At 39.9% G+C, this 18,870-nt stretch overlaps 1 protein-coding gene across 1 annotated transcript; it reads right to left on the reverse strand.

Annotated features, from left to right (window-relative positions):
• Positions 1-487: 487 nt before the first annotated feature.
• LOC139120536 (clarin-2-like) lies at positions 488-18,058 on the reverse strand. The gene is made up of 3 exons (XM_070685007.1): positions 17,191-18,058; positions 3,942-4,121; positions 488-1,222 (listed from the first exon to the last, which is right to left on the reverse strand). The coding sequence occupies exons 1-3, from the start codon at positions 17,456-17,458 to the stop codon at positions 939-941; spliced, it is 732 nt and encodes a 243-aa protein (XP_070541108.1). The 5' UTR covers positions 17,459-18,058; the 3' UTR covers positions 488-938.
• Positions 18,059-18,870: the final 812 nt, after the last annotated feature.

The raw sequence follows: 18,870 nt of genomic DNA on the forward strand, positions 1-18,870 counted from the left end.
GCCCAAAACTGCTTTGTACTGACTTGGCTGACAGAGAAATGATAGGCTTGGCAGGGAAAAGATAAACCTTGCCACTCAAATTTTCCTGTATACTGGTAACATCACCCAAAATGTAAAACCATACAATATACCAAGGTGAACAAATTAAGTCATATTTCTATTGCTTGTTTTTTCCAAAGTGTCACAATTTAACAGTGTTGCAGCCAGAAATTTTAAACCAGGGGACATTGTGTCAAACTACCGTTTACTTTTGGGGAAATTTTGCACATTTAGGGGACAACATGCGTCAGTTGTCAATAGAATTTTGTATTATTTTATTATAAACTGGTTTCACAAAACAAAATTCAAGCTTTACATGCTTTACATGTAATTTTAGGCATTTGTAACAGTATACCGTCACATGTATCTGCCTAAGATCAGTTTAAGCTCTGTTGGACAACACAGCGTTTTAGTTAATTTTTTATCACAGCTTCGAAAGTACGTAAATATATACCTTTGAAACAGTAATCATGCAAAACAAAGGCCATCGTCAATTACAGATATTACTTGCAGACTACACCCATTGAACACAGTCAACTCATGAGTGCACCCAAGGTGACCCGCAGTGAGTGAGAATGAGGGACAAGGGGTTCCCTTTTTGGGACATTGTCACAAGGGTGTGTCCTGGCTGCAACACTGAATTTAATCTTCAGATATTGCAAGGAAAGATTTACAGCTTATAAAAGCTGGATTTCTAACGCACATATTTGATCACTCTAAATGAATTTACTGGTAACTTTAAATGCTGTTTGATTTCTGTGCAATCATGCAAAAAAAAAAATTGATGTAAAAATTCTCATCACCCTTTTTCAACTTTTCCAAAATTTACTTTCTTTACACCAATAAACTTGAAAAGATAATTGCTTATCAGTACTGATTTTTTTTCACAAGTGTTTGAATCAGTACATAAGATCAAGCCCCATGTCTTTTTTGCCAGATTCTTCATGATAGTATATTGATGGCATGTGTATGTCTTCATCGTGGCCAAGTGAAGCAAGTTTCACAAATATGGCATTGAAAATGAACACGCAAAATGATGCGACAACCAACCAGAAGGAATAACCAAAGTGCACCCACTGGGATCGCCATCGATCGTCGTAATGTTCATCACTCAGTATTCCGTCTATGAGAGAGATGTAGTATTCTACGATGAACAGAACCATTGCTATTCCAGAAAGTAGAGCTGAAAGAACAAAAGTGGAGATATCATTGCTACTAAAAGACTGATAGTTTAAAAATCATGATGGATAAAGAACTGATCCAATGTCCAGTCACAGAACACTACCCGGTAATCAATCCCATAATGCATCATGGCATCATCATAGCTCTGAGCTGCTCAATCAAACATCCAAAATAACTCTTGATGACTGTTGATTTGTATTATTGATATACAAACATTTTATACACAGGTAAACATAGACACAAATCTGTGTCCCCATTAATAACATCTATGGGACCAAAATGATTTTGAGAGGTTTAGTTGATTTTCAAGCAAAGGATGAGTTTAATTATTTTGAGCAGTAAGTGTAACAGGTGGAATGGTTTTAACATTGTTCTGATGTACACATAAGTAAAATTTCACTATTTAGAATGTGACATTGGAAAATTAGAAAAATTATTTCAGCCAACCAACATAGTGTTGGCAAGTTTCAAAATATGTTTGAATTGAGTCAGTTTTTATGGCAGCATATGGCAAATTATTTAGAAATCTGGAAAGTGCAGATGGCAAGACAGACGTTCTTTATGACTAAATCTGAAAAAACTTGCCTGGATCATGGATGTTTGTCCTGGTGTGCAAAAATGAAGTGCTATGACATAAAGGAAAGCATACAACTGCTTCCCTGGTGATCATTCAAGCCTTTAGTTTTGTCAGGAAGTAAAATCTATGTTTGTCCATGTCCACTGCCTATTGTCTGTCAGTGGTTAATATTCAGTGTATTTCATGAACTATGCAATGCTCGGTTTTAATCTGGGACTTGATGTTTTTGAGGGACAATATCTGTGTACATTTGGGACCTGGTGTTTTTTCAGGAACCCATATCCTTCCTAGGATAAAATAACAGGAGCACAGAAATGTTTATATTGCCAGTTTCCCAATAAAATGATATCATGCACAAGAACTTTTAATTTGGTTGACTTTCTTTCATGACCATAATAAGTTTACAGTTTGTACGCCTTTCTATACCAGAAGATATCATATTGTGTTTTAAAATTATTCCAGTGTCATTTTGAAGCTTTAGTAAACAAGTCATCGTTGATGACACAGTCCCCACTTGTTAATGGGTACTTTGATTACAGGTCCTCAGAGAGGATAGAGTCCTCTTCATTAGGTCTGTGATAAAAATACTTTTGAATAAATTCGCTTGATACATGTTTGAGTTGTAGTTCAAGACATGAAAAAATCGTAATAAAATTGCCACCAGCGGGCATATTGGATCGTATCACAAAACAAATCACTGTGCATATGTATGACATAGGTCATGTCCTTGTACCAACTTTGATTAAAGTCGGTTGAGATATGCCTGAGTTATGGCTTTGTACATGAAAAAAATCATAACAAAATGGCCGCACAGCAGCCATATTGGATCGTATCACAAAACAAATTAAGGTGCATATGTATGACATTGGTCGATCTCCTTGTAACAACTTTGAATAAATTTGCTTGATACATGTATGAGTTATGGTTCTGGACACGAAAAAACGTAATAAAATGGCCACACGGCGGCCATATTGGATTGTATCACAAAACAAATCAACGTGCATGTGCATGACATATGTCAATGTCCTTGTACCAAGTTTGAATAAAATCGGTTGAGATATGCCAGAGTTATGGCTCTGTACATGAAAAAATCGTAATAAAATGGCCGCCTGGCGGCCATATTGGATCGTATCACAAAACAAATTGACGTGCATATCTATGACATTGGTCAATGTCCTTGTACCAACTTTGAATAAAATCTGTTGAAACATGCCTGAGTAATGACTCTGTACATGAAAAAATCGTAATAAAATGGCCGCCTGGTGGCCATATTGGATTGTATCACAAAACAAATCGACGTGCATATGTATGACATAGGTCAATGTCCTTGTACCAAGTCTGAATAAAATCGGTTGAGATATGTCTGAGTTATGGCTCTGTACATGAAAAAATCGTAACAAAATGGCCGCACGGCGGTCATATTGGATCGTATCACCAAAAAAATTGACATGCATATCTATGACATTGGTCAATGTCCTTGTACCAACTTTGAATAAAATCAGTTGAAACATGCCTGAGTTATGGCTCTGTACATGAAAAAATCGTAATAAAATGGCCGCCTGGCAGCCATATTGGATCGTACCACAAAACAAATCGACGTGCATCTGTATGACATATGAAGTAATCCTTGTACCAAGTTTGAATGAAATCGCTCCAGGCATCTCTGAGATATCTGCGTGAACGGACGGACGGACGCACGCACGGACGCACGCACTGACGCACGCACGCACGCACGGACATGACCAAACCTATAAGTCCCCCCGGACGGTGTCCGTGGGGACTAATAAAGTTTAAGTTTTCAATAGCTTAATTTGTAAAAAATTGGGAATTTTACTTTCCTCCATAGAGATTATACAAGGATGGCGACTATTTTGAATTTCAAATATCAGTAAATATTGGCTTATTTGTTTCTCTTTAGTACCAACTTTGCATTCCGTGAACTTTAGGAGACAAAACAATTTTGTGCGATGTAAAGCACTGCTTTTCATATCAATTTTGAGAGAAATTTGTTTGACATGTCACAATGCAAACACATACCATATTGATCTGAAAAACACAAAGTCAAAAAATCTGAGCCACGCTTGGCAATGGACGAAAAACAAACACTATTGTGTAAATACAGGATTATACAGTCAACACATACCTGCTGATCCAGTCCAGAGGTAGAGACCAAAGATGCCTGTCACCATGTTGACTGGGACAACACATGCGTTGTAAGTAGCAAATACAGTTGTAACCGCTCCCATTATGATGGCTAAAATACAGAACACGATCACTGATATCCACAGGCCAATGTTGTATGTATCTGACAAGTAGTCAAAGGCTGAAATTTAAAAATAAACATCTGTATAAAAATATACACATGACTAAAAAAATATTCAAATACACAAGTCCAGTACCATTGGTATGATTAATGTTCATGTATCTGTTGTTTTTTGTTGTCATTCCCTGCAAAAGTGAGACAAGAAATGCAAAAATTATTTTTAGTTTAGAGTTTAGGAAGTTCTTCATGAAATAAATGTGAATCCAGGGATTAATAACAACATGCTTTGCTGCAACACAGTTCTTTTATTTGAAGGATATTACTACAGTCCTGGATTCTCCATACAGATTAGGAAACTTTAAACCTTTCTTTTTCAAAATAAAGAATAAAAGTTAGGGGTCAAGGAGCAAATTTTGGCATTAGACAAATAAATTACCTAACATTTACATACACTAGTAGAAACTCAGTGATGCCACTATCTCTGTGTTAGCTCTACTGGGAGAAATTCAGTTTTTGATTTTGCTCAAAAATGAGATCGTGAAAATTTCTTTACTCCATGAGATTTGAAATGAGCCCACACACACACCTTAGACAAATGAGCCCACACAAGCCTTAGACCTGAAAAGTATTATCAAAATTTGAGAGTCCAAATATCTATACCTGCAGTGCATACTACAATGTTAACCTTTTTTTCATCTCACTGGAAATTCAAGAAAAAGAACCACAGTGATAGCTTGATTCAGTTTGACGTTAAATTAATTGTACTCGTCAGTTTTGAAAAATATATCTACCGGCAAATCTGATTTTTTCATAATTTATATTCTTTTATATGTGGCATTACCATGAGAATGTATTAATAGTCATGGAACACTCATAATAGTATGCAAATTATTTACCAAAATAAGCCTCAATTTGTATATTTCATATGCTGACAGTGCAATCCAAAACATCACCTGGTTTACCGAGCACTACAGCTGGCACCAAACTCACGCTAAGTTACCAGCACTGGGGCCTATACAGCACAATATACTGCTGGTACATCAAAATATGAAGCGACGATCATTTGACCTCTGCTCACATCTATAATGGGCATGTCAGTATTAACTATTAGCTAATGGAACACAGCTCAGTTTGTTAATGATAATACACCCAAAAATAATGGCCACACTATATTGTGTAATGCAATTGAAACATTCATAGAATTGTCAGAATTTTTTCCCATCTGAAGGACAATATAGGCTACTGTTCTTAAAACACACCTCTATAAAGTCTATGTTTTCCTTTGAATTTTCCATTCACTGAACAATTTGCTTCCTGTTCAAATTATCATCAGGAATATTCCTTTTTAATTAGTAGAATTATGCTTGTTTTATCATGTCTTCACCGCAGTCTGAGTCTCTAATACTAAACGGAACACTCACTGAGAGATGGCATCACACCTTGGCAGATAGTCTATGTAGCCGACACGAACATGGGGTTACACGAAAAATATGTAAATGAGAAGACAATAATAGATGACACGGGCCTCTGCCCTCTTGGCAACTTACTTGACAACTGGAAAGTTGCGGGGACCTCTGCCAACTTGCCAACTTACTTACTTGCCAACTTTCATGGGTGGAAGTTGGCGGGGGCCTCTCCCAACTTGCTAACTTACTTGCCAACTTTCATGGGTGGAAGTTGCGCGGGGCCTGTGCCAACTTGCCAACTTACTTACTTGCCAACTTTCATACCGGGAAGTTGGCGGGGGCGTCTGCCAACTTGCCAACTTACTTACTTGCCAACTTTCATGGGTGGAAGTTGGCGGAGGCCTGTGCCAACTTGCCAACTTACTTGCCAACTTTCATACTGGGAAGTTGGCGGGGGCCTCTGCCAACTTGCCAACTTACTTACTTGCCAACTTAAATGGATGGAAGTTGGCGGGGGCCTCTGCCAACTTGCCAACTTACTTACTTGCCAACTTTCATGGGTGGAAGTTGGCAGGGGCATCTTCCAACTTGCTAACTTACTTGCCAACTTTCATGGGTGGAAGTTGGCAGGGGCCTGCGCCAACTTGCCAACTTACTTACTTGCCAACTTTCATGGGTGGAAGTTGGCAGAGGCCTCTGCCAACTTGCCAACTTACTTGCCAACTTTCATACAGGGAAGTTGGCGGGGGCCTCTGCCAACTTGCCAACTTACTTACTTGCCAACTTAAATGGATGGAAGTTGGCGGGGGCCTCTGCCAACTTGCCAACTTACTTACTTGCCAACTTTCATGGGTGGAAGTTGGCAGAGGCCTGTGCCAACTTGCCAACTTACTTGCCAACTTTCATACCGGGAAGTTGGCGGGGGCGTCTGCCAACTTGCCAACTTACTTACTTGCCAACTTTCATGGGTGGAAGTTGGCGGAGGCCTGTGCCAACTTGCCAACTTACTTGCCAACTTTCATGGGTGGAAGTTGGCGGGGGCCTCTGCCAACTTGCCAACTTACTTACTTGCCAACTTTCATGGGTGGAAGTTGGCGGGGGCCTCTGCCAACTTGCCAACTTACTTGACAACTTTCATGGGTGGAAGTTGGCGGGGGTTTCTGCCAACTTACTTTCTTGCGAACTTTCACGGGTGGAAGTTGGCGGAAGCCTGTGCCAACTTGCCAACTTAATTGCCAACTTTCATACTGGGAAGTTGGCGGGGGCCTCTGCCAACTTGCCAACTTACTTACTTGCCAACTTTCATTGGTGGAAGTTGGGGGGGGGGGGGGGGCCTCTGCCAACTTGCCAACTTACTTGCCAACTTTCAATGGGGAAGTTGGCGGGGGCCTCTGCCAACTTGCCAACTTACTTACTTGCCAACTTTCATGGGTGGAAGTTGGCGGAGGCCTCTGCCAACTTGCCAACTTACTTGCAAACTTTCATACAGGGAAGTTGGCGGGGGCCTCTGCCAACTTGCCAACTTACTTACTTGCCAACTTTCATGGGTGGAAGTTGGCGGAGGCCTCTGCCAACTTGCCAACTTACTTGCAAACTTTCATACAGGGAAGTTGGCGGGGGCCTCTGCCAACTTGCCAACTTACTTACTTGCCAACTTAAATGGATGGAAGTTGGCGGGGGCCTCTGCCAATTTGCCAACTTACTTACTTGCCAACTTTCATGGGTGGAAGTTGGCGGAGGCCTGTGCCAACTTGCCAACTTACTTGCCAACTTTCATACAGGGAAGTTGGCGGGGGCCTCTGCCAACTTGCCAACTTACTTACTTGCCAACTTAAATGGATGGAAGTTGGCGGGGGCCTCTGCCAACTTGCCAACTTACTTGCCAACTTTCATACAGGGAAGTTGGCGGGGGCCTCTGCCAACTTGCCAACTTACTTACTTGCCAACTTAAATGGATGGAAGTTGGCGGGGGCCTCTGCCAACTTGCCAACTTACTTACTTGCCAACTTTCATGGGTGGAAGTTGGCAGAGGCCTGTGCCAACTTGCCAACTTACTTGCCAACTTCCATACCGGGAAGTTGGCGGGGGCGTCTGCCAACTTGCCAACTTACTTACTTGCCAACTTTCATGGGTGGAAGTTGGCGGGGGCCTCTGCCAACTTGCCAACTTACTTGACAACTTTCATGGGTGGAAGTTGGCGGGGGCCTCTGCCAACTTGCCAACTTACTTACTTGCCAACTTTCATGGGTGGAAGTTGGCAGAGGCCTGTGCCAACTTGCCAACTTACTTGCCAACTTTCATACTGGGAAGTTGGCGGGGGCGTCTGCCAACTTGCCAACTTACTTACTTGCCAACTTTCATGGGTGGAAGTTGGCGGGGGCCTCTGCCAACTTGCCAACTTACTTACTTGCCAACTTAAATGGATGGAAGTTGGCGGGGGCCTCTGCCAACTTGTCAACTTACTTACTTGCCAACTTTCATGGGTGGAAGTTGGCAGAGGCCTGTGCCAACTTGCCAACTTACTTGCCAACTTCCATACCGGGAAGTTGGCGGGGGCGTCTGCCAACTTGCCAACTTACTTACTTGCCAACTTTCATGGGTGGAAGTTGGCGGGGGCCTCTGCCAACTTGCCAACTTACTTGACAACTTTCATGGGTGGAAGTTGGCGGGGGCCTCTGCCAACTTGCCAACTTACTTACTTGCCAACTTTCATGGGTGGAAGTTGGCAGAGGCCTGTGCCAACTTGCCAACTTACTTGCCAACTTTCATACGGGAAGTTGGCAGGGGCCTCTGCCAACTTGCCAACTTACTTACTTGCCAACTTTCATGGGTGGAAGTTGGCGGGGGCCTCTGCCAACTTGCCAACTTACTTGACAACTTTCATGGGTGGAAGTTGGCGGGGGCCTCTGCCAACTTGCCAACTTACTTTCTTGCCAACTTTCATGGGTGGAAGTTGGTGGAGGCCTGTGCCAGCTTGCCAACTTACTTGCCAACTTTCATTGGTGGAAGTTGGCGGAAGCCTGTGCCAACTTGCCAACTTACTTACTTGCCAACTTTAATGGGTGGAAGTTGGCAGAGGCCTCCGCCAACTTCCCCATTGAAAGTTGGCAAGTTGGCAAGTTGGCAGAGGCCCCCGCCAACTGCGGCCCATGAAAGTTGGCAAGTAAGTAAGTTGGCAAGTTGGCAGAGGCCCCCGCCAACTTCCCCATTGAAAGTTGGCAAGTAAGTTGGCAAGTTGGCAGAGGGTCCCACGAACTTGCCAACTTCCACAACTTGGCAAAGGGCGCCACCAACTTCCACGCATGAAAGTTGGCAAGTAAGTAAGTTGGCAAGTTGGCAGAGGCCCCCGCCAACTTCCCCATTGAAAGTTGGCAAGTAAGTTGGCAAGTTGGCAGAGGGTCCCACGAACTTGCCAACTTCCGCAAGTTTGCTATTGAATTATGTAACAGACGATAGCCACCGACTTGGTATTTCAGAGATTGAAGTTGTACCCAAGAGGGGGAAGTTGGTCGACAAAACCTGAAACTTGTACATTCTGCATATCATTAGCATCTTATTGTCGGCTACATTGACTGTCTGCCGGAAGTTGGCGGGGGCCTGTGCCAACTTGCCAACTTACTTGCCAACTTTCATGGGTTGAAGTTGGCGGGGGCCTCTGCCAACTTGCCAACTTACTTACTTGCCAACTTTCATGGGTGGAAGTTGGCGGGGGCCTCTGCCAACTTGCCAACTTACTTACTTTCCAACTTTCATGGGTGGAAGTTGGAGGAGGCCTCTGCCAACTTGCCAACTTACTTGCCAACTGTCATACCGGGAAGTTGGCGGGGGCCTCTGCCAACTTGCCAACTTACTTACTTGCCAACTTTCATGGGTGGAAGTTGGCGGGGGCCTGTGCCAACTTGCCAACTTACTTGCCAACTTTCATGGGTGGAAATTGGCGGGGGCCTCTGCCAACTTGCCAACTTACTTTCTTGCCAACTTTCATGGGTGGAAGTTGGTGGAGGTCTGTGCCAGCTTGCCAACTTACTTGCCAACTTTCATGGGTTGAAGTTGGCGGAAGCCTGTGCCAACTTGCCAACTTACTTACTTGCCAACTTTAATTGGTGGAAGTTGGCAGAGGCCTCTGCCAACTTCCCCATTGAAAGTTGGCAGAGTAAGTTAGCAAGTTGGCAGAGGCCCCCGCCAACTTCCCCATGAAAGTTGGCAAGTAAGTTGGCAAGTTGGCAGAGGCCCCCGCCAACTCCCCATTGAAAGTTGGCAAGTAAGTTGGCAAGTTGGCAGAGGCCCCCGCCAACTTCCACGCATGAAAGTTGGCAAGTAAGTAAGTTGGCAAGTTGGCAGAGGCCCCCGCCAACTTCCCATTGAAAGTTGGCAAGTAAGTTGGCAAGTTGGCAGAGGGTCCCACGAACTTGCCAACTTACACAAGTTTGCTATTGAATTATGTAACAGATGATAGCCACCGACTTGGTATTTGAGAGTTTGAAGTTGTACCCAAGAGGGGGAAGTTGGTCGACGAAACCTGAAACTTGTACATTCTGCATATCATTAGCATCTCATTGTCGGCTACATGGACTGTCTGCCCACACCTTTGGTACAGTATTATTTCAAGTTGTCAGAGGTGAAATACAAGTGTGTGCATGTGTATGATATCTCTCATTCTCTATAAATCATTAACAGCAAAGCGCTACTTATCCTCAAATATTCTAACTACCGTCATTCAAGCTAGTCTACAATTTATTACTGCTTCTGTGTATTACATATCTCCATAAAGTAATATATGGTAGTCCGATGCCACAGATCCTAGATTTGATATCGCGTATACCACTCTGACAGTCACTACACTGATATGTCACGTTATCTGCTTTTGTAGTCTACATGTCATACCATATTTCATGCAATACACTGTGTTCTTGTCTACACGATATCTTACGCGTCATTTAACTAAACTGAGTTTCAGATATAAAAAGGGCTGACCAATGAGAAAGATGGCAGCGAAAATGGTCTTTGTATGTGTCAGGTACGGTAAAATGGAAGTACTGTATGGGTTAATGGATCTCATATTGCCAACATGAAGTTTTACAAAAAATTAAGTTCCTTTTTGCAATATTTGCAAAATGAATAGGCTATATATAGCAGCTTTATTTTTTCTTATCCCTTTTGTTAAAAGAAGTATAATTGTGCTATTACCATACTTTGAGAAAAGGTATATATATAAAATAGATTTTGTCATTTTAGTTGCACTACAGAAGAGTATGTTTGTGCTTGTCAGCTCTGTATCCATAGTAACAAGATCAGTCATACACTCTGCCAGTCTCAGATTTTGATGTCATTCCAATTCAGGCCAAACAAAATATTTTTTCTGGTACTCTGACCCACCTTATTTTACATCTGACCCTGATATCTATTTTGAGTATTTTCAAAATACAGCCTTTGATTTTATCATTCTGTTCTCTTTTCTCTGGGTCCACAGCGAGTAAAACTAATTAGCCAAGCTCCTAACTTCTTTTTCCAAGCTGAAACACTGGAAACACAAACAATATGTACTGACGCCTTCATAAATTATCTGCATGAATGAAATATCAATATCAAAATATCTTGCCAATTAACTCTCATTTAAAATACCTTAACCCTTGAACTGCAAAAGTCAATTTTTGTTGCCTTTGTAGAATATAACACCAACAATTTTTTTTTCAGATTTGGACATTTATTTGAAAACTGTAGCCAATGAAAAGTTATGTTCATTTGGCCTAAAATTATCAAACAATATTAAAGAAAAATTCATAAAAATTTGTAAAATGTTGCCCTGAAATTTTGGTGGGGAAAAAATTACAGCACTCAAAGGGTTAAAGGCAAGTATGCAGTTTCATCACCTCTATGGACAGATATAAATAATTTACAAGCCATTCAGCATTAAAAGAGTCAGTTTACTGTACATTGCTATACTTGACATTGGTGAAACTCCCCGAGTTACATGAAATGTGTGCTGTATAACTTTACTATTCAAATGGACAGTTCTTAACAGAAGCATATACACTGTCAAGTATATCTCTACTCAACTTTGGATAATTCTAGGCCAACAGATGATCAAAATTTGAAAAGAGATGTACATGTACCATCACGTCCCGATTAAGGAACAGTCATAATGTATATTATTATTAATTGTAAAATGTCACGGGTGTACAACAGTTTGTTCTAATGTGGATCAGCTGATGTGAAGTTGATGCTGACCTATAGACTCAACGGGAAGTTCAAAATTTACGGGACACATGTTCTTAGGTTTGATATAACTTCTTATTAATATATCATTGCATTGTATTTGCTGCAAATGAAAATGTTGTTCGTAATGCACATAATGCATTTCAACTGGTGTATACCTATAATACAGAACCTGGTATACTTTCCGGGTCAAATTCTTCTATAGTCAGTGATATTACCGTATCTCCATTCTTTTAAGATTAGCAGTTTGGTTGGTTTTGATAAAGGGCAAACATAAGTGGCACATTCAAAATGTAAATTACAGATCCATATGTTTAGAGAGTGGTTGTACACTAGGTGCCAAGCCCAGAAATCAAACATAAACCCTGCAATGACCAATTCCCCCCCCCCCCCTCCTCCAACATTTCATAGGTAAACTGTCAAATAAATCTTTCTTGGCAATTCGTCAAATTTAACAAAACCAGTTTTCTGCATTGCAGAAAACTGGTCTTGCAGCAAGACTGTGGATCTTGAGCCAGTTAACACGGGGAAACTGAAACATCCCATAGTTAAATAACATTAACATGAACAGTTCATCACACAGATTGTTATCTTATTAATTCTGATAATTTGGGTCAACCATCTCAGGTACTCAGCATGTGCTCCAAATGAAAGGCATTTGCATGTCCTAGCTGTCCCCATTTTGATGCACCAGGCCACTTTATCTTGTCAATTGATGTAATAATTTTACTCTTTTCACATTTTGTTGTATGAAGGATCAAAGAAATTTTGAACTCTGCAAGTTAAGAGGAGAAATGCTATCAAAAATAAAAACTACTTCTATTACTTCTAACTTGTTACCGGACAGGTAACTACAATCACTGACCTGCCTGATTAAAGGGACAAAGTCGGCCATTTTTCATGAATTTTGTTTGATGCGAGATACTACTTAATATATTGTTTGACATTTTGAAAGATACTGAATGAATGGGCGACCATGCATTGACCCCGGTTTTAGACACGATAAACAAAACCATCGCGAAAATGAATGGTAATGACCATTAATTTATTTTCGCGATGGTTTAATTGATTGTGTCTAAAACCAGGATCAAATATATGCAGGGTCACCCATTCAGTATCTTTCAACATGTCAAACAATATAAGTAGTATCTCGTATCAAACAAAATTCATGAAAAATGGCCAACTTTGCCCCTTTAAAATCATGGTAAAATGAACACCGGTAGAAAACACAAAACTGTCATGAAATGAGAACAGAAACTTTTAAATTACTTTGTAAATAAGATAGACAAAGACATGATATATCTATAAATAATGAAATGTATTGGCTGGTATGTTGATGGTTTTCTTATCTATCCATGCTTGTTAAAATCCATCACAACAGAAGTCTACACAATGGTTCATTATGTGACTGGATCTACTCACAATAGATTTGGGAAGTGATAGAATATTTTGACTTGTCTACCATGCGACCTGGCTATGCTTGAAAATTTTCGATGAACTGTCAGTATCAGCTAGTGCAGTCGTGATAAGTACTGTGGCATGATAGCATGCCTACAGCAGAATCTAGCCCATCATAGTGGGTAAACAACAAACATTCTATTCTACATCATTTCACTTCTTGTACCGTTACTGAGTGATGTTTCTGAGAACTCTACCAACTGCACATTTGCAACTTTGTTAATGTGACAAGCCAAGTTGCTGCTTTAACTATAGGAGTTACAGTACCTGTTTTTTTAATTCCGTATTTTTCCGTGCTAAACAATCGAAAACCCTAGAGATATACTCATCTATGGATCAACCACACTTCTTCATAGAACAGTAAAATCACAGGTATTCTATTGAGGACCATGGTAAAATGTTTCAAATAAACTGTCTACATAACTACCCTTTAGCTATGCAGCAGATAGAAGGCAAGGCCTTGGAGACTCTAGTGATCGATGCCAATCTTTCATTGTGACCATATCACAACCTTTAAGAAATCACTACAAAACAATTTCAAGAAGCCACTTGACCTTATTCACTTGTCTACAAATATTCTCCATGGGTCACCGCTTCCACAAAAAAAGCCGGGTCCACAAAAGCTTGTCAACAAAACCATTATTATCCAGACACAGGAGGAGATGAAAACAACACTTCTACAAGATTTGTGACCTCTTGAAATTTTTTGTGCATTTGCTATCCAAGACCCTGGCACCACTAGTGAAAGTTATGCACCCAAGTCCTGGGCATTTAAAGCAAAGGCTGATATTGTGTTTCCAGGATAGTAACTTGGTAAGGCTTGGAAATTCTTAGTCTGGCAAAGACTACTCAATGAAATCTGTGGTTATATGGCCAAAAATCAAACCTTCACTTTCCGAAGGTCATAGGTCACACTTGCCAATTTGAATGTAGCACTGGTGTAGCCACAGTGCAAATCGTATTTCTTTTCCTCTATGGTGAATTACACTTGTAGGACCAACTGCAACATTTATCATATATATATTCCATTTGCCATGTGATTGCAAAAATTACATATCTGTAAGTATCAAGTGGTCTTGCAAAAATTACCCGATGTCCAAAATTGAGACTCCTGCTACCATGGTCATAAGTAAATTTTTCTTGCTTCAATTGATATTAGCCAATCAGTAAAAAGAAAATTTCGCTTGTCAATTCAGCTTGACTTAGTACATGAAATGAGATGAAAGCAACAGTACCACACATATGAATTAAACCTAGCTACCAATATTTTTTTAGTATTGTTATCCATCTATCATCTACACTTTGTATAGCATTTAGAAATACAAAGTATTTGGTTTATCAATGCAGCTTTTCAGTGCATGCATTGTTATTGTTGATAATTGAATTCAAGCTAGAAACTGTTGCTGACATGGCATTCAACAAAAACTCTGAAAAGCCATTGTCAAAAGTCAACAGTTACTGGGACTCTCATATCAATAGAAATCCATTACTTTTGATTTTGTTTATATACAAAGAGACAGCTGTGCAATTGTAACTTTCACCTTTCAGAAGCTAAAAAGTTTGAAAAATATACACGAAAATGCACAACACACAAGCAGCAATGCCAGTGTTATGGAAAAGTTTAACCCTTTGCGTGCTGTAATTTTTACCATCTAAATTTTGCATTTGGTGCAACATTTTACAAATTTATATGAATAATTGTTTGGATAATTTGGATCAAAGAGACATTAGTTTTCATTAGCTACAGTTTTTATCAAAATTTTGGAAAAAATCTGAAAGAAAAAGTTGTCCGGATCTGAAAAAAACTGTCGGCTTCACATTTTATGTAGGGGGCAAAAAATGACTTTGGCACTCAAAGGGTTAATGTTCAACAAGTGATCACCACATGAAATGATTATACCACAAGTAGGCACAGAATGTAACCATTTGATTTCCTCCTATTTCTACATATTAAACTCCACATTATCAGGCAAATAATCCTAACAAACAAGTTTCACACCTCTGTTTGATGTAATGGATACAATTTCAAGTTTTTATACAGATACAGAAAAAACCTTGTCTCTCCATTCAATTTCTGATTATTGACCTCAATGACCTCCCTTTGTATTTAATCGTTATATATCAGTGTATAATTTATACGTTTCCAGCTAATTTGCACATCAGTCCCATGTGATATCTTTATACAATTTACAGTTTATTTTCTTCTGTGTTCATAAACTTAGTAACATAGCAAGATGAGAGAATATGTTTGTACATCTCTGTTCTCTACCAACTACACCAATTAGTGTCACATTTGAGGTTTGTTCTAAACTAATTTGCAAAGAGTAGTCATTGACTGTAAACTTTACCATATTGTCTGTGAATGCTACATCTTCTGTTGGAATGTTTTAATACCTGTCTCTGTCAAACAATGTCTCCACAATATTGCTAACTTTTGCTAACTCACATCAATAACTGAATTGCAAATTAAATTTTGCAGTGTCAAAAACTGGCTTTTATTTTCACTTTTGTGCACATTTTCTTTCTCATTTGCCAGGCTAATAATTGAGCAACTAAGCAAGAGTAAGAGCAAGACTAAGAAATAAATGTAACACTAACAGTATTGCGTCAGCATATCTATAATTTCATTAGTGCATGAGTAATGGTGGTGTTAAATTAGAAATGGTTTTGCCATCTTCTATAATTTCATGGCACTAAAACTTTGGGAAACTTGTCTGTGCACACTAAAGAGGGACTTGGGCACTTCTGAAAATTATTTTCAGAATGTAAGAGACATGATCCAAGTCCAACAGACTGCAGTTTGAGTGCAATTCAACTGGTGATATGCTATGAAATAATCTGTAGAATGCCATGGTGACATTGTCAGTAAGAGATGCCCATTAACTTTTGGAGGGTGATAGGAAAATAGCACAAAGACTCTGTGCTATCATTTGATCTCATGTGGCAGGTCAAAATGAACGAAATGCTAGCAATAGTGTTAGACTGTTCATGGTTTATTTGAACCATAGTTTCTTTAAACCGTGATGAACTATCTAACAATGCTGCCACACCTATATGACAATGGTATGCGCCAAACTGTATCTAAGTCATTTAACAAGGATGGCAGTGTCACCACCCTAAATGGGAAAATGTCTGACACAAACCTACATGTATTTGAGGACCTTGAAAACCAAATTTCAACGAATCAAACAAGGGATTTGTGTAATTATGAAAAGTAAATAGATGCTTTCAGATATCAGCTACACAGTGACCACATTTGAAGTCTACCTAAGGAACTTGCATACCAATTTCCAAAGTAATCTGACCAGCAGTTGCATATTTAAGTAATTATAACTTCATTTGAACAAATAATTTTAAAAGCATGCATCTTCACAGTAAATACAAATAAAAAAGGTGAAATGTGCAGCTGTTCCAAAGTTTTTGCAATTTGACAAAGAAATGAGATATTTGGTATTTTTCGTCCAAAAACAGAAAAACATTGCCCCGAAATACAAATTTACAATACTGCAGGTTTGAAAGTCATGATTTGAACAAAACTGGAATGTATCATCTGTAGGGACCTTCATAGCAAGTTCAAAACAATTGGACAAGCAGTTTCATAGAAGATTTTTGGACCAAAACAGGGGAAAATGCGAAAACCCCATAAATATGCAAATTTCAGCACAATTTGAAGAAATCCAACAAAGATAATTTCTAAATGCCTACACATCAAATTTCAATGCAAGTAGACAAGCAGTTCAGAGATTTTTTTACCAAACCTGGAAAAAAATTACAGTAAAAATACAGATATGCCGATTTCACCACAATATGACCAAACTTTAATAAGATCAGATCATGGGGGGGGGGGGGGGGGGGGAGGGGGTTGAAATGAATATCCTAATTCTGACCAATCCCTCCTAAGATCTAAAGACAATGGTCGAAATTCAATGTGGAAGGGTCGAGGTGTATATTTCGGCGTGCATGACAGACGAGATCTAGGTTAGATATAAAGATCTACACTTGGATTGTGCCGGTGCATGTTTTGTATGATTAAATGAAACTTTACTCACAACTTAGCTCATCTGTTCGCAAGCCACCGCCCCAGTTTAAATACGAAATTCCATTGAATAGTCCGAAATACATTGATCCATACAGACCGCCCCTGTCATTGGGGTCTGGACTTCTGTTTCGTCCATAATCGTCCGGGTTTGTCGACGAGTTGCGTACGACGTACGACCATACCCAGTGAGTTGTGGCAGTGCTGGTTATCATCATTGCGGTCCCAGCGAGAGCAACTACCGCGACTAGGAAACAGAAACCTTTCCGAAGTGGTTGCATTTTGCCTGTGGGACCTTGATAAAGTTACCGTAGACTCGAACGATGAGTGTATATTTTTTGCTTTTCGCTTTCTCTTCACTAGTCCACGGTGGTAGAGGGACCGTGACCAGTCGAATCTTAGTCAAATTTCGAAATAATCTTGCGTCTTATCAGATTCCGTGCTAAGTATGGGATGGGTGGGTCCGGCAGGTTACACCTTGATTATCAATAGTGTTCAAGTATTCCCTCCAACTTCCACTAAAATGTTAAAAACTGCAGCAAAGAGTTACCATATCCATTCATGAAACTAATAACATTCTTGATCGCAAAAGACCGTCTTCCGTACATAAAATATATTCCGATTAGGGACAGGACCGGACCGAATCTCCTCCCGTGGCGTATAAACGTCGACTGCGGCCTGCGAACTGTTCTTCGATGACCTTTGACCAGATACCGAGACCGCGCCTGCGTTATTCACGCCAAATATCGTAGCCTTTGTTTGTTGTACTTTACCGTTTCAGGCAATAATATAAGCAGGAATTCTACAAATGATACTACCAGTTCGACGTGGGCAAAGATTCAAATACTATGTAAAACCTAGAGTAATACGTACAACTGGTTAAACTCCTACAGGTGGCTGTAAGGCGAAACCAAATGCATGGCGCATGACTAAGCTTCGGTTTCGGATTCTGTATTGGGACACTCAGCCTGTCAAATTAAAGGCGACCCCTCCCGGTGCACATAAGAAATACCCTCGAGGAGTAAGACATTACTTCCTCGTAATGAACGACACCGTCAAGAAGCACTGAAGGTGTAGAAAATTACTCAACGAGTAAGAACTTTAGTGACTCTCTTAAAGTTTGTCTAAACGCGTCCAGGAGTCATGCGCGTGGATTTTTTCAATATTTCACCAGAATGGTTACCTTCTACGACCAATGAAAAAAGTGGTTAGAAGTGTAAAATTCAAAAATCACTGTCATCCAGTCACTCTGCAAGAAGACTATTTAGGTGTCACTACTTTGCTTCTCTTACTGTTTGATTACATTGAGAAATCCTTCTGTCTATCATTTAAATTAATGAACTTTATGAATAGCTCAATAAGAAGCGACATTCTATGGGCTGAGATGAAATTCATTACCGCCTTACTTTTATTTTTGACAAAAAATACTTATAGCATTTCCGCTTTCGCCAATCTTGATGATATTATATTAACTAAATAAATGTTCTCTGTATGAGGTGACTGGTTAAGTTTTGTTTGATTTAAAATCTCTTGTTGTCGGGTTTAAGTGTGTAAAATTTCACCGATCGACACTGAGGTCGCTCCAAACAGTCTGCTCATATACTTCTGGCAGTTTCAATAATTTGCTAGTAGCTTTCTCAATACAGCTTGCTCAAATCGGGTGCGGAGATATAATTTTGTTGGAAAAGTCAAT

This window comes from Ptychodera flava, chromosome 20 (genome assembly GCF_041260155.1).
Source record: "Ptychodera flava strain L36383 chromosome 20, AS_Pfla_20210202, whole genome shotgun sequence".
Lineage (NCBI taxonomy): Eukaryota > Metazoa > Hemichordata > Enteropneusta > Ptychoderidae > Ptychodera > Ptychodera flava.